Source organism: Aptenodytes patagonicus, chromosome 18 (genome assembly GCF_965638725.1).
Source record: "Aptenodytes patagonicus chromosome 18, bAptPat1.pri.cur, whole genome shotgun sequence".
Classification (NCBI taxonomy): Eukaryota; Metazoa; Chordata; class Aves; order Sphenisciformes; family Spheniscidae; genus Aptenodytes; species Aptenodytes patagonicus.
This window is the reverse complement of record NC_134966.1, coordinates 12,697,501-12,717,500: the sequence shown is the minus strand read 5'-3', so window position 1 is coordinate 12,717,500 and position 20,000 is coordinate 12,697,501. Positions and strand designations below refer to the sequence as shown.

General features: G+C 51.0%; 1 protein-coding gene across 2 annotated transcripts in view; it reads right to left on the bottom strand.

Annotated features, from left to right (window-relative positions):
- The window catches only part of PBX3 (PBX homeobox 3), a 116,875-nt gene that overhangs the window by 4,783 nt on the left and 92,092 nt on the right, over positions 1-20,000 (bottom strand). The window contains exons 3-7 of one of the 2 annotated variants that reach the window (XM_076355095.1): positions 17,547-17,788; positions 11,455-11,645; positions 9,026-9,161; positions 2,126-2,291; positions 735-847 (exon numbers count right to left, since the gene is read on the bottom strand). In XM_076355095.1, coding sequence (XP_076211210.1) covers positions 735-847; positions 2,126-2,291; positions 9,026-9,161; positions 11,455-11,645; positions 17,547-17,788 — 848 coding nt within the window. The remainder of the gene's footprint in view (positions 1-734; positions 848-2,125; positions 2,292-9,025; positions 9,162-11,454; positions 11,646-17,546; positions 17,789-20,000) is intronic. The other variant, XM_076355096.1, reaches the window with a different exon arrangement.

Below are 20,000 nucleotides of genomic sequence, written 5' to 3'. Positions count from 1 at the left end.
CAAAAGGGTTTAGCATCTTCTATGAAAGGCAAATTTATCAATCAAGAATGACTGGCAGAATTTCAACAAATCCTTGCATGTTAAAACCCATACATCTTTGCTTCTCACACCAGCCAAACAACAACTTCCTCACAGCAGTGCGTCCTGTAGGTCCTTCTTAAGTGTCTGCAGCAAAGTGCTGTGCATATTTATACGTCTGTATGTGCTTGCATGTATGGGAAGAGATTATGGCATATATACTGCATATAAAAAATGGAGTTAGCCCTGTCTGAAAGGATTGGAAAAGTGACTGAGAATGAGTTGTATTTTAATAGCTCAGTTAGATGTGTTCTGACATTTAAATAAATAAATAAATAAATAAAAGTTTGTCCAATAAATGAAAGATGTGGGGTTTTTTTAAAAAAAAAAAAAAGAAAAAAAAAGAAAAGGGAAAAAGAAAGAAAATTCACTGGATTTACAGTGTCCATGGAAGTCAGACGCACCCAATCCCATTCCATGAGCTCAAGCCAGAGCCGAATGCATTCACAAAGCTTAAAGTTTCAATCAGAAAAAAATCACTCTTTCCTTTATATTTGTGAAATTCAATGCTGGGGTAAGAATAGGTCACATTCAGAAATATGCAGCCTCCACTCTGCAGCGAGGCACAGACCATTTAATAGAGCCAGAGTAAGGTGGAATTTTTAGCCCAAACCCTACCCTGCTAGAAAGGCCCTACTTTGGGGCATTTCTCCTACCTGTGACTGCACATTGGCTCCGACTTGGGACCCCTGGTAAGAATCCCCATTCAGACTCTGCATGTTCATGAACATGTCCCCAGAATTTGGGAGGTTAAAAGAACCAGAAGAACCTGGAAAGGAAAGAGTTAGGTAGCTGAATAACAGAGAGCTGCAAATATATAACCCCAGAGACCTGAGGGCAGGGGAAGGAGAAGAAGACAGGAGAGGAGAAGGAAAGGCAGCGCACAGCAGAGGTAAAGCTGCTGGCCCGGGCGCAGGGCGAGCTTGGGCCGCCGGCCCCCCGCCCACCGGCTCGGCACGTCCCGGCAGGGGCTGCTGCCGGGTCTCGCCACCGCACCGGCTGCCGCCCGGGAGCACTACGCTGGGACCACCTGGAAGCCCCGTGCAACCTGGGTCAGCTTTTCCCTCTTGAAGAACAGCCTGTACAACAACAGGTTTTCATGTAGAAAGCTTTCCTCTGGTGGATCGCTTCATCATGAGATGCTATCACCAAACACACGGAGAAAAACTCATTTTGAGTCTGTGCTTAATGCCTCCTTCAAAAGGAAACGGCTGGTAATTTCTAATTAGCCGATTTATTACCGTCAGAGGAGGAACCTTTTTCTTACTTTCTTTTGATTAAAGTTTTTTTTTCCCATGGATCTTTATACCCTTTAAAAGTTGTCTACAACTAAGTCGCAGCAAAACTTCACTGTAAATAGTGTCAAACACATCTGTGCTTCATGGAAACCTTTGCCTCTGGAGCCCAAAAAAGCAACTTCCTCTTTAAACACTCCCCCTACTAATTTAATGCTTAGATTTGCAAAATGTCAACAACACACTAGCGAGACAATTTTTAAATACTGCAGAAGAACATGTGGTAGAGCAACTCCAAAATAAAAGTTGCATCCTTAGATTTCTATATATAATATAAACTCAATTTCAAGCAACCCAGAGTTTAAATTCTAATTAGTGCATGCTAAAATATTCCTCTATTTTGTTCTTATCTTGACAATAAATTTAACAGTTCTACAAAAACAGACTTGGAGCTCTGCCTCATTTTATGTTATTTTCATTGAATGAGAAAAAGCTTAAAATATCTACGGAAATACAGAAGCTGCCAGAAGCCCGAGCCAGGCACACATTACCGCTGTGGGAATTACGTGGGTCCCCCATAAGGCCACAGGAGCTTCGCCGCCGAAGCCGCTGGGACCACCTACGGCAGTGCTCAGCCTTTGCGGTGGTCCAACCTGGAGGTCCATGGGCTTGCTACCACTCTCCATGCCACGATTAGGTCTGCTAGGGAGCTGCAGCCTTCTCAGCCCAACCAAACTCACTAGGGTGCCATCGAGGGTCCTCCTTTACGGACTGCCCTTCGGGATGCTTTAACACACGAGCCGGGTACGTACCAGAGTTTGGTGTGGTGGGGGAGTTTGTCTGGTTGTTCTGGACGGCGGCGGCCACGGCGTGTGCTGCGGTCACAGCCGTCTTTGCCGCGTAGAGATTGGCTTCTTCCTGGAACTTCCCAATGTTCTTCTTGTACCTGATTCTCTTATTGCCAAACCAGTTGGACACCTGCAGTGGGGAGAGGTGGGAAGAGTGAAGGACACAAAGTGCTTGACCCAACAAAATACGATCACTTCAAGATGTCATGTTTGGTCCAGCAAATACATGTGCCCCAGCCCCCAACCCGTATCTGCTGGGTACTCCAGTTAAATAAGCAGTAACGAAGGATCAGTTAAATATTACTATGGATATGAGCGTGATCTGGCTCTGCTCCTCTGTTGGCAAACTGATGCACAAGGGCTGACCCTTTGATGATGACACATATCCTGGGGCTTGCTGTAGCATTTAGTACAGCATTGTCTCCTACTACTATGAGCCATTTGTCAATGAAATCAGTGCAAGACCCCGAAAGCTGCTGAAGGGGGACCAAGGTCCGGTTGAGTGAGGGCGAGCGGGCAGTGAGAGCAATTGTTCTTTATTTTTGGGCTGGAACAACCTTGGCAGCCCACTCATAGAATCGTGTTTGGTTGGCTGAAAATGAAAGGAATCATATAAATCAATAATGGCTGAAAAGTCACTTTGTCATCTCCCTTTGAAGATACTGAACTGAAGCCAAGATGGCTCACGGGGCACCGACTATTAACCCATGCAGAGGTCACGGCTGGAGCCGCTCAGAAAAGTTCGTACAATCTTTCTCAGTGGCTTTGTTTAACTTCAGCTGCTATAACAGAGCTCCTAAATAACAAATCCAGTTTGTAACACGGACGACAGCCAAGGCTGCCGAGACAAAAAAGCATCTGTAACAACACAGAGGTAAAGGGGAGGGGACAGTAACAACCCAAGTGGTTATCGGCCATCCCCGCAGCGAGGGACCCAGCCGTGTGGGGTGAGGCAGGGGCTGGGGTCCCGCGCTCCCTGGGGCCCCCGCAGCCCCATGGCTGCACCCTGCCACAAGCTGCGGCAGCTCTGCAGCGCCTCTCATACCCCCGTGCTCCACCACAGCGCCTGGTAGGGCACCCACACCACAGCGCCCAGGAAGGCACCCCGCTGACGGGAGGAGACAAATCCTGCTGTATTTTCTGTAGCTATATCTTTTGTTTAAAGACAATTAATGAAAAGCCTCTAGCTTTTAACAGTAATACGAACAGTACCTTATACATTCCGTTCCCTAGATAATACTCCACCATATTCTATATATTGCACTTAATATTACCTTGTCAGTCAGAGAAGCAATAATACATTAATGAAACCTTGCAAATAATTATTGTGGACAATCAGATTATGCTTTATTAACAGTTTCATAATTGAGGAATCTCTGTACATCAACTGTATTGTCCACGGATGTGTGCGAGACCCCTCTGTTTATGCACGCCCCTGGACCAATCAAACAACAGCCATCACTAATAAAGGTTTATTTAATTCTCACAGTAAAATTTTAATATCACCAGCAGCCTGGGGAAGCCTCAACGAGTGGATTTGCTTGACATCAGATCGTTTCCATTCTGCTAGTCCCAATACTTCTTAATCTTTAATATCAAGGCAATTAAAATTAATGGCCACTCATCCAGAGCCACTGTGGGCAGTGTTTCCTTGACATCAATTGTTTGATGGGATTACCTAGAGGTTAAACTAACAAGCAAGGTTTAATTGGAAGCAATGAGAGGAGCAGCGATCGTACGTTATGTTTAACCCGCATACCACATCTAAATGAATATCCAGAAATGTTAAACTATTTCTGAGATGAAAGCGCGCGCCCCGCGTACCGGCAGAGCGCGGCATCTGGGGCTGCCGCAGCTGCCCCGAGAAACCACAGCATCCCTCTGGGCTAATGCAGTCACCACCCAGGTCCCTTTGCCTCCCGGCCGAAGGACTCTTCACTCTCCCATGAAACACATCAGCGAGGGGCTGCAGCAGAGCGTGCCATGGCCTGGGGACGCGCAGGGGCTCTGGCCGCAGCCAGGCGTGCGCGGCCGACACGGGCGGCTGGACGCATCCAGAACAGGGCCAGGGCACTGCTCAAGCGGAGGCTGTGCCAGGCAGGATTTAGGCTGGATTTACCGCCATGATATTTCTCCTGTGGGGCTGTGCTGGCTGCCTGCAGCTTCCTCCGCCCACCTGGAGCACACCTCGCCCTGCCCTTGCCGCTGGCACCAGCAGCGTCCCAGGGGAGGGCCGGGATGCTGATGCTGGGCTGCCCCCCAGGTCAGCACTGGGACCGGGAGGAGCCGCAGTGCCCTGGCTCCTTGCCCAGCCCCACGCTCACCCTAAAAATGAAAGTTGTCTCCATTGCGAGCTGCTTCACAACACATTTTTCATTAAAATAAACTATCTCTTCACATAAAAAAACAATGAACATCTTTCTCCTCCTGATCATTGAAGGCCAATTAATTAATTGGGCTTAATTGTATATTACATTTCAAACAATACTGTTGCACTTATTTATCATGTTAATTGCAATGTTAAATAAAAAGACAATAAATTATTACTTAAATCATCAAGATGCCTAATGTGGGATTTGGGATGGGGCAGGCCTGCCTTGTGCCTCCGCACTGGCTGATTTCATGGGATAAATCAGTGCTCGTTCTGCAAAAGATGCAGCTGACACAAGAGCGTCACTGCTGAAATTAGTGAACTACATATTTATGGATCACGGAAATTTTTCCATTGTGTTTCCAAGTGTTTGTAGCACACAGTTTATGTTCCACACCTAATCAGATGACACGAAATAGAAAATTTTGAAAATCAGTGTGGCACAATTATGGTACATGATCAAAAAACTAAGAATTTTACCTCTAGAAACTATTTAATTAAGCTTGCATTTTTTTTTCCTTGCTTCCCATATGAAGTCAAGGGGTAAGAGCCTATACAACTATAGCTCTCCCTGTCAATCTGCTTACAGAAACAGACAGACTCAAACGAAACAGGGGCAGGAGGGGTGTTGAAAACCAGCTTCTGCATTCTTTCTTTAAAAGAATTTTAAATATATTCCCTTGTCAAGCACATCCTTCTTTTGTTTGAAGCAGTGAAAAATTTTATTGCTGTAATCCACTGACACGCTTTCAGCAATGACTATGCCCTTTCTATAGCCCATATGATAGACTGATAGTTGTTCATGACACCCTGAAAGAGGCTCATCTGCAAAAGTATAAAACATCAGCCTCGCAGCCATGGTAAGGGGAGAACAGATGATACAGTTTATCTCCCTCGAACACGTGCTGATCGGGTAGCTCTAAATTACAGCCGACGATGTTCTCTGTTAAGGACATTTTTTTTTCCCTAGAATTACCTTTTCCGCACTCTTAAAAATGAAATTGTGTGAGGTGTTCATCTTAATAAATAGTTTGTCTTTATGCTTTTCTTGAAAAACCTTCTCTACATATTATTTTAAACACTGATATCAAAACTGAAACCATCTATCTCCCATCTGCAACTAAATGATTCTGGGAGACAATTTTCTTTGCAGCTCAGTAAAGTGCTATGGCAGCAAGATTTCCAGTGAGCTGCTTAATCTGGGGGGAGGACGACCCAAAACACTCACTAATTAAGTGTTTGCGGGAGAAAACGTTCTGCCATGAATCTGCCCCCAGCATTTACAAGGCACTTATGGTACAAGAAAGAAACACCTTGGATCATCATTAGGAGAGGCTACAGGGGAAGCCTGGCTCAGCCAGACAAAGGACAAAGCCTCTTCATCAAACATGAACCACAACCTTCAGGAGTTTGGAAAGCCATCCATTAACTTTCCCCCCTCACACCCAGCTCTTTGCACCTCCGGGGCGTTTGTAGCACAGGAGGTAAACAGGGCACGGTGCCAGGCAGGGCGACGTCTGAGGGACTCCTGGTCGAGGCTGGAAATACGTGCGCTCAGAGATTTTTCATAAGAGCCCTGTGCAAGGTGTAGCTCAGTCACTCGCTTGGATGCCATTGCTTATCCCATGCGATGCTACTCCTGCCAGTATTTTAAATGACTGCTCAATTCACCCCTGATTTCTGGATTGCATCCTCTGACTTCTGTTGCCAACCACCAGAGCAGTGTGCACTGGGCTATTTTACAGTGCTTGCTCAGAGCTTTTCTGCTAGATGGCCTCAAAAATATATACATTTTTCAGTACAAAGACAACTCCAGCACAGTTTGACCTAGTAAATACCAACTAACCCTGCAGTCCTGCTGTGCGGCCTTTGGAAGTGCCTTTGAAAATCAAAGATTAGGGTATCCATAGTATTCACATTTTCTAGCTGTGACAGCAGATCTATCAGGAACTTAAGCAACCAGCTGATCACAGGCACTCCCTCTCTCACATACATGCTCCTCTCCCATTAGATGATGCCTTGCCCCGTTTTCAGGCTTTCCCATCATCTGGAGCTTTTCCTAGCCATTTATAATATCTTGCCAGAGTGAAGCTCCGGCCATGGCCCCAAACCTCCATCTCTGGCAGCTAGTGCCCAGGTTGCGTGGTCAGTGCTGCCCTTGCTCCAGGCTGGAAAATGTCACCCTGCAAAGCTCAGGCTGCTGTACGCGGTGCTACGGAGGACGCAATGCAGCTACTCCCATCACTCACCCAGACTTCCTAATGGATTCAAGAAACAGCTAATTCATGCTCGTATCAAATATTAAAGAGACAAACCTATATGCAAGTCACAGGCTCACTGCTTGCTGCTACATTTTTGGACCATCTGCCTGCCTTTTATTTCATTCTACTACATATACATTAAATCTTATCAACCAACCAATTAAGAAAGAAATCAGATCTATTAGCACTAGAAGCAATCAGTTATGGCTTCTCAAATGTTTCAGTCACTTCAGCCTTATCTAGACCTAGCTTTTCACCTGTCCACTCCGTGGGATCACTAACTCCTTCTCTGCCAGGCACAATTCACCATCTGCTGGGTGGACAGAAAACATCTCTTCAGCCAGCCTGTGGTGCTCTCTACCATGTAATCTCTCCCAATTACATTTTGCCAGCAGAGCTGAAGAACTTTTGGTTTCTCCAAGTTGGTGTTGATGGCATTGCCTCTCCTAACTACACAGCAGGCTGCCTCAGCTCATGTGGGAGGATTTTTGGACACCACTTACTAGAGGAATTGCTATAAACCATCTCATGCCAAGAGGACTGAAACCAGCAACAAGACGTAGGGCTGCAGACCAAGATGCCCAGGTACTTACGTGCTCTCGGGCTGTTTGGCTAGTTCCAGGCAGCCACAGGGATGCCTGTGGGCATGGAAGAGCTGCCCAGTGGCCACCACGGCTGCCCCTGTACCTGCCGGGGCTGCAGTCGCTCGCGTGATGCTAACAGTGATGAAGGAGCAATGTGAGAGAGAATGAGTTTGGTGCTGGATTTCCCCCCCAAAATTCCTGCTCATCACCACAGCCACTCCTAAGTGAACTGGGAGAAACTGTCCCCATCTCCATCCCTTACTGTCCCCTGGCACTGGGCACATGCGCTTCCCACCCCACTCGAAGCACAGTGCGTGCTGAGGAACGAGCAAGGAGAGAGCACGGCAAACACACACACATCTCCAATGGCCTCTCATGTCATAGGGCAGTTTTGCTAGGGTTTGTATTGCAGGTGCATCCAAAGTCAATTAAGTAATATCAAATTTGGGGGAGCTGGGCGGCCTTTCATTTCAAAGTCTTCAATAAAGTGCCTGAATTTTTCATGCATTCAGTGGAGACCTATAAAGTAAATCTCAACGCAGGTCTTAATTATAAAGCTAAAGGTTGCATTGCTAATAATGCCAATACTGCAGCCTGCAATCATTAATAGTTAACACATTCGCCGCAGGCATTGTTCCTCTAAAGGACCTGAAATATTGATAAGCGGAGCTGATGGAGCTGGGAGGAGATGGCACACCAGCCCCCCAGGTGGCTGGAGAACTTGGAAACTGCTGGTGAGCTTTCCCTGCCACCCAAGTGCAACTTTCCCCAAGCTGTATGAGCCAGACTCATTTGGTTTTCTATCAAACATACAGGCCACAAGAAATGCAAAGTGTTCTTTTGCTTTTTAAGCTATCTGGTGAAGGAAAGCTCGATGGAGCAGTGCCATCAGCCTGAACGTTGCTGCGAGACACCAGTCCGGAGCTGTAAATGTACTTTGGCCTATACAGAAAGCAGCCGTAGCCAACGAGAGTGTGCATTTCTGATTAGGGAGATGCTGGTTTTCTTGCATTAACTTCACAGTAACATCTGTTATACGTGATAAAAGGAGCAAATCTGCTTAATACATTTTTGCTACAGCGAAACCACTCATGTCACTTCAGCGTATCAAGAGGCTGAATTTCTGGCTGGCTTAGAAAAACAACTTCAAGCAATCAAAGAAATTCTGATCTATAGAGATAGATTATATGTTTGTCAATAAACTGGCCTTCCCCCAAAATAATGGTAAGTTGTAATGAATTCATAACAGACAGTAAGGCTCAGCCAGGAATCTTACTGATTGCGCAGAGAGAAAGCTGACGTAAAGTAGGGTGCTAATCTTATATCCTTTTTATTTCTACCTTCATCTTTCTACGCACACTCTTCTTACCCCAGCACAACCCCAGCCACCCGCAGGCATGCTGCCTTTCCTGCAGAGCTTAGTCATGCTCCATCACCCTGCTGAACTTTATCACGGTCAGTAATGCAAATTTGAAGGGATTACGAAGGTGCATTGGGCAGGGACCTGCTCCATATCGCACACCTCTGTCAGAAGCACATCCCAGAGCCCAGCGGGAGACGGCAGCTTTGCAAGGGGAGCCGGGAGGTCGATGCACTGCCCGGGATGCGGAGGGACGGGGGCAGGGACCCGCTCCCACCCGCTGCTTACCTGCGATACTGTGATGCTGCATTTCTTTGCCAGCTCTTCTTTGGCTTCTTCACTGGGGTAGGGGTTACTGAGGTGAGAGTAAAAATACTCATTCAAGATTTCTGTGGCTTGTTTACTGAAGTTACGCCTTTTCCGTCTGAAATGAGAAAAGAAAACCACAGCTATTCTTCCAGACGCAAACAGGTCTCTGGCAGGGTCAGCTGGGGTGGAAGCAACCCTCATCTCACATGCCCATGCTGCAGCACGCAGCAACATGGCAGCACCATCTTAGTACCCCTGATCTCTTTGGGGCAGCTCTCCATTGGAGCTGGGCTCTGCCCTGATGCCATGCAGAGCAGGCAGCAGGCTGCAACACCCACATTCCTACATCCAGCCCTGCAAGGGTCTGGACTCTGCTTCTGGCTTTGTGCCATCCACCTCCACCTGGGGTTTCATCCCATGGGTGCGCAGGCCAAGTTGTGTGCTGTGGCAGAGAATGTGATGAAGCGAAAGGCAAGGCAGGGCGCTGAGCTGGGCAGGCAGCCTGCCTGCAGCACCTCCACACCCAAGTATGCAACCCAACCTGAACCTCTCGGCTGTTAAATCACTCTGTGCTGACAGCAGCCTAACGAACCTCTTTCCCTTTAGCAGCAGGTCAGCTGGGGCTTCTGCACAGGTGTCTGGGGTGAGCACAGTGGAAAAGGACCTGGCGGCCTCACTGCCATGTCCTTACGTAGCACTCATTGAGCTAATTGGCTTCTGTGAGCAAGTGGCTTTCGGGGCTTTGCGAGGGAGACCCATCTGTACACCCTCCTGCCGAGGGCTGAGCAAGGCCCAGGCTCTCGCGCCGCATGGGATGGGTACTGAGGTGTGCAGCCTCGCAGCCTTGCCAGAAAGCGAAGCCCTTCTGAAGCACACCGCCCAGCACGTGCTCCAGCCAGCCCAACAGCGAGGCAGCGCCGGCCGGGGAGCAGCGCAGCCCCTCTGGCACGGCAGGCAGCCAGCCCACTGCTGTGCTCTCACCGCACAGGTTACAGCAGCAGCATCTGCACAGCTGCGGTGCCTTCCCTCCGAGCCGATGTCGGCTGCTCTCCTTCTCCTCAGAACATCCTCTCAAAAGCACTGGTTAAACATTTCCTTCAGAGCTCCCTTCCCCTCAGGGCTGGTTGCAATCAAACTGCCTGCGCCCCAGGCCAGCAGGCAGCCGAGCGGCAATCCCCAGCGCTCTCTTCCAGCAGTATCACGATGCTGCTAACTATGCTGTATCCTGGAGCAGGCAGACTCTCTCCCTAGAGCTATGTCTATCTCATTACTGTGCTTCCGCTCATTTTGCCTTATTTACCTTCCTCTTTTAAAGAAATCACTTTAAAACGTGCATCTGCAAGCTTTACCTTTTGCAGTTACAGGAGCTCTCCATAGACATATCCTCCAACTGTTTGTAATTACCCTAATTTGCCACACCTGCCAGTGACCTCCTTGTTAATAAAATTATTTTGCTCTTGTTTAGCTCCTCACAGCTTTCAGGTGTGAAGCATGAGCTAGCTGCTGAAGGCAGGCTCTGCATGGTGCCTGCTGCTCCTCCCTGCTCTGCCGGGCTCAGCTCCTGCTCTGTCAGGCTCTGCCAGCTGCCAGGGTCCTGCTCTGCAGACAGGAGCCCTGTGAAAGGGATGGGGCTGCAGATCGATATCCCACCTCATCAGCGCTTCCAAACAAATCCGGCTGTGCCTATAAACCCCTCCTAATCCCCGTCTGCCTGCTTCCTTGCAGCCTGCAGAAAGCACAGCCTGCTTTGGAGGCCAGCAGGCTGTGGGGACGGGTGCTGAGCTCCAGCAGCAACACAGGTGTCCAAGGGACATGCGTGCTGGCTGTGAGCGGTTCGGAAGGTGCTGCCTTCTACCGCACCCCAGTCAGACAACAGCTTGTTGGGAGATGGGCCAGCAGATCTGGCTTTCGGAAGCATCATCCCCCTTCTTACCTCGGGCATGCACAGCTGCCAACCCAGCGTCAGCCGCAGCCCGTGGGCACGTCCCTCCCAGAGAACTTAGCTCTTCCATTAACGGGGTCAGTGTTTTGCAAGGCTGGCCTTATGCTGCGAGATATCGGTACCGGCAGCCATTTAAATAACTGCCAGGGTGACAAAACAGCCCTTTGCACAAATCCTGTGTGACTCCCGTACCAGCAGGGTAAACAAGCCTAGTCTTTGCACTAAAATATGTAGAAAAGACATTGCTGTTTATGAAAGCTCTGTGCGGGAAACCCCCCTTTCACAGCAGCTGCTGGGTGAAGGATGAGGGCTCTGGCTGTTTGCTGGGGCAGAGCAGCCTCTCCCAGCGGGTCCCTGCCCACGTGGGGACACAGCTCCCAGCAGGGCCAGGCTCTCCCTGGGCTGCCCAGCAACTGCCCCTTCCCTCTCCGCCCCCCCCCGAAAGAGCCGGGGGCACTCGCCTTACCTGGCATCGAGGAACCTTGATCTTAAAATCATTACTGCTTCACAAGTACTTTGTTTGAGTTGCATCTGGATGGAGCTGAATTTTCGATGAATGATGCCCACCATCCTTTCAATCTCCTTGGGAGAAATGGGACGTGTCCGGCTCTGTTCTCTGAGAAGGTTCATCACATGTGTGGTAAATTCATTACATGCCTACAAAGGAAGGAAGGAGAAGCTTAGAAATTGTTTTGTGCCCTCCCACAAGGACACAAGCTCGGGCCTGGCTGCTGGGGGGGCTAGTGCCACGGAGGCTGGGGGACCCTCACGCTGCCCCGTCCCCTCCAGACGCAGCCGCGGGAGCCGATCGCAGGCGCCCTGTCTGTGAGACCCAGGACTGTCCTGCGGCAGCCAGGGGAGCTGAGCAAACACGGCACAGCTTTTTCCGTGCTTATCCCTTTCGGAGCAGGCTGCGTCCCCGTGGCCCCAGCCAGACTGTGGTGGAGAGGAGAGCTCAGGATCGGCACGTGTAATGGCTGCAGACAGAAGGATGCGAATGGGGACCAGCACGTGCTCAGCAGCCAAGCGTGTAAAACCTGGGAAGGGCTGCCTGTCCTGCAACCCACCGAGCCCCACGCAGGCAGCAGGCAGGCTTAACACCCCGCAGCAAGTGAGGAGCTCTAGTCCCTTCTGAGGCACCCTGTGTGTCCCCTTAGAGGGTGGGTTTCAGTGAAGCCGTGCCCGAGCCTGGCCCGCACTGCGCTGCTGCGGTGCTGGAGGAGGGAAGGCACGAGGAGACATCAATTATCAGTCCCAGACTGTGCAGGCGAACGGACACGATGATATAAACTTCTCCAGGCTGCATCATCAACAGACGCCGCCTGATCCGAGCCTCTGCATGACCAGGCGGCTGTCACGCTGGCATCCCGGCTTCCCCCACGCAGGCTGGAAGCTGCCACAAACTCTGCTGATTTATGTCTCCCTTATCTCTTTCAAAAACAAACCCTGGGACTGCTGTTTGCTAGGCAGAGCTGCGTGGTGGCCACGGGGCTAATCCCTTCCTGGGGGCCAGCCTGGTATTCGAGCATGTTTCGGGCACTAACCTACCCCTGTCCTGATGGAGTCCTGGGAAAAAAAGAGGGGCCGGGTGCTGCGCTGGCCCCCACGGGGTCTATGGGCAGCCCAAGGCAAACTGCTCTCTGCTCCCCAAACCCTTATCAGATGAAGGTGGATGTATGCAAGGCTGATGCATCTGTGGGAGGTCTGTGTGTTGGCTGTGCAAGGGCCAGCCATCGTAATGCGCCGCAGGGCTGCAATCACGGCCAAATAAGGCCACAGGATTTCACTTTCGTGCATCTAACGTAACGGGCGATGAGCACGACGCTCAGCAGCCAGTAAATCATGCGGTGGAAACACTGCAAGTATCTCGTCCAGACCCCATACGTTACATATCCATTTGACTCTAGCTCCCCTTTTTCCTCTAAAGTCAGGGTGAAAAATATCTATGTAATTTGTCTGACAACCACATTTTCAGGGATTCTCCTGCATTTCAATAGATTGTGCGAGGGAAAGAGTTAAAAGTGAAAAGTTTATGCATCTAAAAACTCATAATTTCCTATAACATTTGCTGAACGTCTCACAACTTATTAAGTGAAGCCATCTATGAATGCAAATGCTGATTAGCAATTTGGCAATAGCCCAACATTCGCAGAATTCACATAGCTTTTCTTTAAACCAGTAGTTCATACATGATTAATTAGAACATCTCATTTATGTAGTGTGCACTTTAGCTCATTACTCTAAGTAAAATTCGTTAAGTATTTACATTTAGATAATTAAAATCTGGGTACACCCTTAAGAAAGATGCATACACTTCAGGCAAAGTGATTTTTTTTTCTTTACACTACCGAAAGTAAATTACAGGCTAATTTACATCCTTGCTGCACCCGTTTGGAGGCAGTGCTTCGGCAGGGCTCGGTGAGCCTTGGTGCAGACACCCTTCGCCTGCTACCGCCGAGCGCGCCGGGGTCACGGTGCCGCGGAGGCTGCACCACCTCACCACTGCTCCACGCCAGCGCAGACGCGACGGCTCCTCCCACCAGCTGCCGCTCCCTGACTTTCTCAAGACTTTGAGTGCCAGGTTAAGGAGTTCGACACGTCTCATCCTCGCTTCCCATTTGCATCTTTTCTTTCTGTTTTGACATTTCAGGCAGCAAAGCTCGCGGAGGTGACCAGCCACCATCCCCTCTTGCCACGCCAAAGAGATGGGGATGCTGCCCTGAGCACCCCCGGCCACCCTCCTCTCGCCCAGGGAGAGCAGAAGTTGTCCTGGGTGACCTGTTTCCCCTCCTCCCATCCCAAAGCTTTGGCCTGTGTGAAGGCAGACCCGGCACAGCAGCTCGCCCACCTGGCACAGGAGCGGGCTCCGAGCCCCCAGGGAAGCGCGGCAGCCCCCGGCCTGAGCAGGGGAGGCAGCTGGGCACCGGTGCCTGCTCCCGCTGGCCTCGCTGCACCGGGACCACATCCCTCCTGTGTGTCGTCTGCTGAGCTGCCTGGACAATCTTAGCATGCAAAGCTTGGGTCCAGCCATCCGACTGATGGCAAAAGCACCAGCTTTGGCTCACCCGGTAAACGATGCACAGAGATAAGGTAACGTAGGCACCGAAATGCAGCAACTCCTCCCTGATACAAGAGAGCAGCTCTGACTGTCCCAAAGATACGGCTGAATCCAAGTATTTGGCACTGAAAGAACATTTCAGGCATACAGCTTGCCACGTGCCCCCTTGTTTGCAGATCCGGGGAATTCAATTTTAAAGTACAATAAAAATGGCAACTTTTGCATTAAAAATATTTTCAGATATGTCTTTTCCATGAGAAATATTTCACCACAAATATAGTATCAAAAATTGGATGTTTCAAAGCTAAAGTGAGTTTCTTGCTTTCAAGAAGCAAAAATCTTTCCCTGAGTTTACTTGAATTGCTTGCTGAGACTTCGTTTGGTTACAGCTACTTAGAGGGCCTGGTTTTAATTTATCTTCACCAGCACCTCCCATCTGCAGAGCTACTTCAGTGCAGCAGAGTGGAAGTAAGCTCAGAAGACTCTGATGCTTTGTCTTGTTTTCTCTTGTTTATTTATAGCATCCAAGCTACTTGATACCTTTTCAGTACTATTTTTCAGGCCTCTGCTTGGTGCCCGAGACATTATTAATAATGTCAGGTTATAAGTGATGGCCTTGTTAACCTGCTCAGAAACCTTGTAGGAGCGGGGATGCTCCTGCTAGCCTTAATGCTTCATCAGGACTCCTCAGACGAGCGCAACAAAAAGAAAGGAAATGGCCCAAAACACTCTTCAGGGGCACGGCACCAGCCAGCGCTCTGTGGGGCTGGTGGTGTCTTCCGAGCAGCCACTCTTCACCCCAATTTGAGGTGAAATCAGAAGACATCTGTGAACTCAGGAAGCAGGTTCCTGGCTGCTCCGGGAGGCTGGGACCCTTACAGTACTTTTGCCTACAGCAAAAAATGTATTTCAGTGTAATTATAGAAGATAGCTTTCAATATGTCATCTCTATTATAGTAGCTGTAAATTATGGAAGGAGCTGCCTGTGTATGGCCATTTCTCCTGGCGCATGGCGAGGGGAGAGCTGTGTGATGGCGTGACACACTTTCCATTTCTCTTTCTTTTTTTTTTTTCCCCGAGTGCATTCCCCTAACTGGCAACAAATGTCAGGATCAAACTCTGCCTGGAAAGCATCTCCAGGAAGACGCTCTGGTTCCTGCTGCCAGCTGCAGCGGGGCCACAGGAGCACCTGCGCCAGGAGAGAGATGGCAGGAGCTGCTTCCCCCGGCGCGGGCAGGTGCCCCTGCGTGGGGGCTGAGCTGCTCCCCGGCTGCAGGAGGGCACCCGCCTCTCAGGAACCTGCAGCCACTGGAGGCAGAGATGCAAAGTCCTGGCTGCCTCTCGGCTGCAGAGACGGGCACTGCGTTGAGACAAACCGGCAGGAGACAGTTTGCTGCAAGGCTGGGGAAATTATCATATTTCTGTAGAGCAGACATTGCTGGGTGTCAGGATCAACAGGGAAGCGTACATGTTTCAGATCAGCTCCACCTCTCTCTCCTTCTCCTAGCAGCACTTGAGCATCCTCCAAAGTTTCCTGTGGTGTGGACGGATGGCTGTGACATTTCAGCCGAAACCTTTGTAAATGGAGCTACAGGGCTAAAAATGCTACTGCTTCCCCCACATCATTAAACTTATTAGAGTCAAAGGACACTTGCCAGGAAATGGCTGCAAGCACCGACCCGCAGTTGCTTTGGCCCCAGATCTGTCTCCAGCCTGTGTCCCTGTGGTTTTATAAGACACTCTGCTGCTGGATGGTGCTCGTTAATCTGACAGCCATCCCCATCTCAGCGCTACGGGCTGCATGCTGGCCCTGCGGTGCAAGGAGAGCCCAAGGGTCCACGCAGGACATTTGGGGTCCTTGGAGGATGCAGAGGGGGTTTGTTTGAGGGAGAAAAGGAGATTTGCACAAAGCCCCTATCAGTTATTTGCTCAGTTATTTGTTCACCACTTGAACAACACAGTGAAAGAGGCGGCACAGATGAGGCAGTGCCACCGGCACCTGAACCACGCCGGCCTCGCGCCACCCAGGCCGCGGTCCCACCGGCCTCTGCAGCAGGATGCTGCGTGGACCGTGCCGGCAGGCGCCGTCCCCCCACAGCTCCTCCACGCTCCACCAGTGCCCCACACCCACTCCCCACCACCCCACCGCTTCTGCCCACTGCTGACGCTCGGCCGGCACCGGTCGGCTGTGTCGGCATGGCCTGCCACAGACCATGCCTTTGTTTCTGGTGGCAGAAAAAAGCAAAGTAAAGCAGCCAGAGACCTTTCAGAGAGTCTTCACACGAAAAAAGGGAAACTCCAAAATAAAGAGTTATCGAGGCACCCAGGCCCCGCTTTATGCTGGTGAGGCAGGGAGGGGAAGCATGCCAAGGCAGAGCACAGGGGCTGGCGAAGGAGCCAGGCAGCACGGTGCACTCTTCTCCTCGCCCTTGTGGTTTTGAGCGGTTTTATCACTGCCTCCACATCTCTTTTGTGGTTTTGGTCTGTACAGCCCGACGCTTTGCCGTGATGGGCTGGGGGCAAGTGCAGGACTTCCCCGGCTCCGCTCAGGAAACCACCAGCTGATGAGGTTCGCTGAGCTGATTACGCTCAGGGTTTACAAGCTTTATTAGGACACCTCTGGGAGGGGAAAATTAAGACATCGCTTGAGGCTTGTGAGGGCCAGCGGTCTCGTGCCATTCTTCCCTCCCCCGTCTCCTTTGATGCCGTTGTTCATTGCAAACCAGAAAAGAGAGGAGGCAGAGCAGTCTCTCCCACAGATTACAGGGAAACCGGGGTGGCGCAGCCCCCTACCCCCCACCAGCCAGCAGGATGTGGCAAACGTTCCCGGTGCCACCGACGTGGCAAATGTGGCGGGTCACCAGGTCCCAGCGGTGAACATAAACCCACAGGTCTCTGCAGCACGCTCTTCACTCCAAACAAAGACACCGAGTGCCAATGTCTGCCTGAACCGGGATTTCCATATTTCCTATCCATAGCGGTGCCGTGCCGGCGCCTCGCTGCCTGCTCCCTTGCAACCTGCTACGGCCGACCCACCGTGGCCGAGCCCTGCACCGGAGCCTCCTGCCGCCTGCTCCGGGAGCCCGTGGGCTGAGATCGCCAGCATGGCCCTCGCCTGCCTGCGCTCCCCGACTCGCCAGACCCAGCCTTGCAACACTTCATCACGGGGCACGAAAGTGGCACCGAGTGACAGACAACTCTCCTCCTCTCTCCCTCTCTGGCCTGGCTCAAAGAGGAGAAACACGGGCTCGAGTGCTGCTTTTATGCAGTTACAGACAACAGAAAACACTCAGGCATGCAAGACATGCGTCCTGGGTCCAGCGAACGGCTCCTCGAAGCCCAGCGGACTCCCGTAGCATCACGGCTCTTTACAGGGGAGAGGGGTAGGGAAGGGGAGGAGGGAATGTGGTCCGGAGCTGAGCAGCGGCGGGTGCTGGCAAGCAGAGGTGCAGAGGAGAGCAGCGGCAGGTACACGTACAACTGAGAGGCTGATGTCTGACCTGTTCATATTTCTCCAGCTCTGTGTGATAGATTTGTCTGATCTGGGTCAATTTGGCTCTGTAATCTGAGTGTTCAATAGAGTTATCTGAAGACCCTCCAGAGGCTGCTGCGGCTGCAGCTGCTGCCGCCGATCCCCCACCTTTCTCCGGACCTGAGACTCCTTCTGCCAGAAGCATATTGTCTAGTCTCATTAGCTGGGGATCGGGAGGGTCTTCCTCCTGGGCTCCTCGGATGCTCAAACCTTGGGCAGAAAAGAGAGAACAAGAGAAAACACAGTCAGTATTTCTTGCATCTGCCCGGCCGCTGCCCGCTCGCTGCACGCCTGTGAGGAGCCCTCCTGCAGAGCCCTCCTGCCCCGCAGGGCCACGGGGACCGGACCTGCCCACGGCCCTTCCTCCGTCCCTGCGGTGGTACCCGAACGAGCACCCTCCTCCAGGGCAGGCCCCATGCACCGCAGCCCAGGCAGGTGCTGTGGGGTGATGGCAGTGCTGTAGGACCCTCTCGGTTCACATACAGAGCAGGAACATCAGGAGGCTTTTGAAGGACCCTGCAGAATCTTTAAATACCTCATTGTAAGTATTAAAGGAGTATTCGCATGAGTACAGAGACATACACCTTCCGGTTGTTTTCCAAGACAGAGCTAAATCTACACAAGGCTGGCATTATCCTATATATTATATCACTTTGATGCAAGGCCGTGTGGTAAAAGTAAGTGCATTATTTATTTGGAAATAATTGATTTGCTTCTCATTTCCTTCCAAATGGATCTAAGCACCACGTTACTCTTACGGAGACTTGTACCACTGGATTTCACCCCTCCTGCGAGGTCCAAGCGTTGGTTTAAAATGCCTGGAGAAAAAGCTGCCACTTGCTCCTCAACTACAGGAGACTTCAGGCAAAAAGCAGGGAGGTGCTGCGGCTCCCACCGGCACAAATCCTGTGGACGCAGCCATTTCCATGCGTGCCCACGGTCTCTGGCTCCACACAGGTGGAGCTGAAATTTCACATTGGAGGAGGAAAATGGTGGAGACAGAGCTGGGGGCATGGCCTTGGGAATGGCTGCTGTGGGAGCGGGGTGCGGAGGCTCCGGCGGCCCCTTGCTCAGGGCTGCCCCGCTCCTCTGCAGGGCAGTACGCTGCTCCACAGCGTCTGCTCACAGACTGAGGATAGACAAGACGGAATTAAACTTCCCCTTGCCATGCAGGACTTTGGTTGCTATCGTGATGCCAGGATACTGAGTATGTGTTTAAAATCGCCAGTGCTCTTGCACTGTATTGTTGGGAACGAGATTTTAAAGGTAATTTTTGTTTTAAATCGAGAATTTCCAAAGCGATGCTCAGTCAGCAATCTCTTCTGCGTCCTATAGATCAAGGCTGACAATTTGTAAGTTTAATCAGGCCATGCAGGCACAGTCTCAAGCTGTTATCAACAGTGCCGAAAAGAAAGTTTAAAAATAATTACAGTAGTACAAAAATCACTAGAGCCATGGCTTCTTGAATCAACATGTCCATTAGAGATGTAATGCAACCAGTACACCCCAGCCCAATTAACCTCTTTAAATCTGTTTAAGAGCAGGTATTCATGCTCTGGATAGAGCGGCTCCCCAGGGGTCTGCCGTTGGCACCCCATGTGTTTTCACAGGCGCCTGTGCCTGTCTCCGCTCCTCGCAGCGGTGCGGGCTCCGAACGGGCTGCGCCAGACATGGCAGCACCATCCACAGCTGCCACGCATGCAGCTGAACACCAGCGATGCTGCTTTCTGCACTAGCTGCGAACAGCAGCCGCTCCCGTACAAACAGATTTCACCCTCGGTGTCCCAAACCCCACGCACAGCGGGAGATGACCCCCGGACTGGCCAACCTTCCAGACTCAAGAAAGCACAGCATTAATTTTGCTCTATAATACACATTTTAAACCTGCCACGTTCATTTAAAACTAAAATTCCATATAATTTCATGGGAATAATAAAAATGTCTCATCATCTCTTTAAATTATTTCTGTTGCCTGTTCAGAGGTCCACAGATGAGCACGGTTTGACAATACAACACATCGTCCCGGCGCGCCCCTGGGCTGGCACACACGTGTTGGGGACAGCCCTGCCACGGCTCCGGCCACGCGTGCTGCTGCCTGAGCACACGGCCAGGGAGGGCGATGCCGCACTCGGGGGTCCCCGCCACAGGAGGGGTGGTGGTCCCCGGCCAAGGGAGCTCTGTGCCCACCCCAGCTGCACGGAGCCGGCACGGCTGCGTCGGGACTGCTCTGTCCCTCACCCCCTCTTTTCCCTTGGACTCGCTGCCCTTGCTCTTACACAACTCCTGGCCCATGCGGTGCTGCTAATAGGGGGATGATTTTTCTGTATTGTTTTGGTGAGCCGTTCCTCCTGTTTATCTTATTCCTCCTCTGCTCTTGTGTCAGTATGTTTAACAATGTTCTGGTTTTAATCCACTCCAGCTC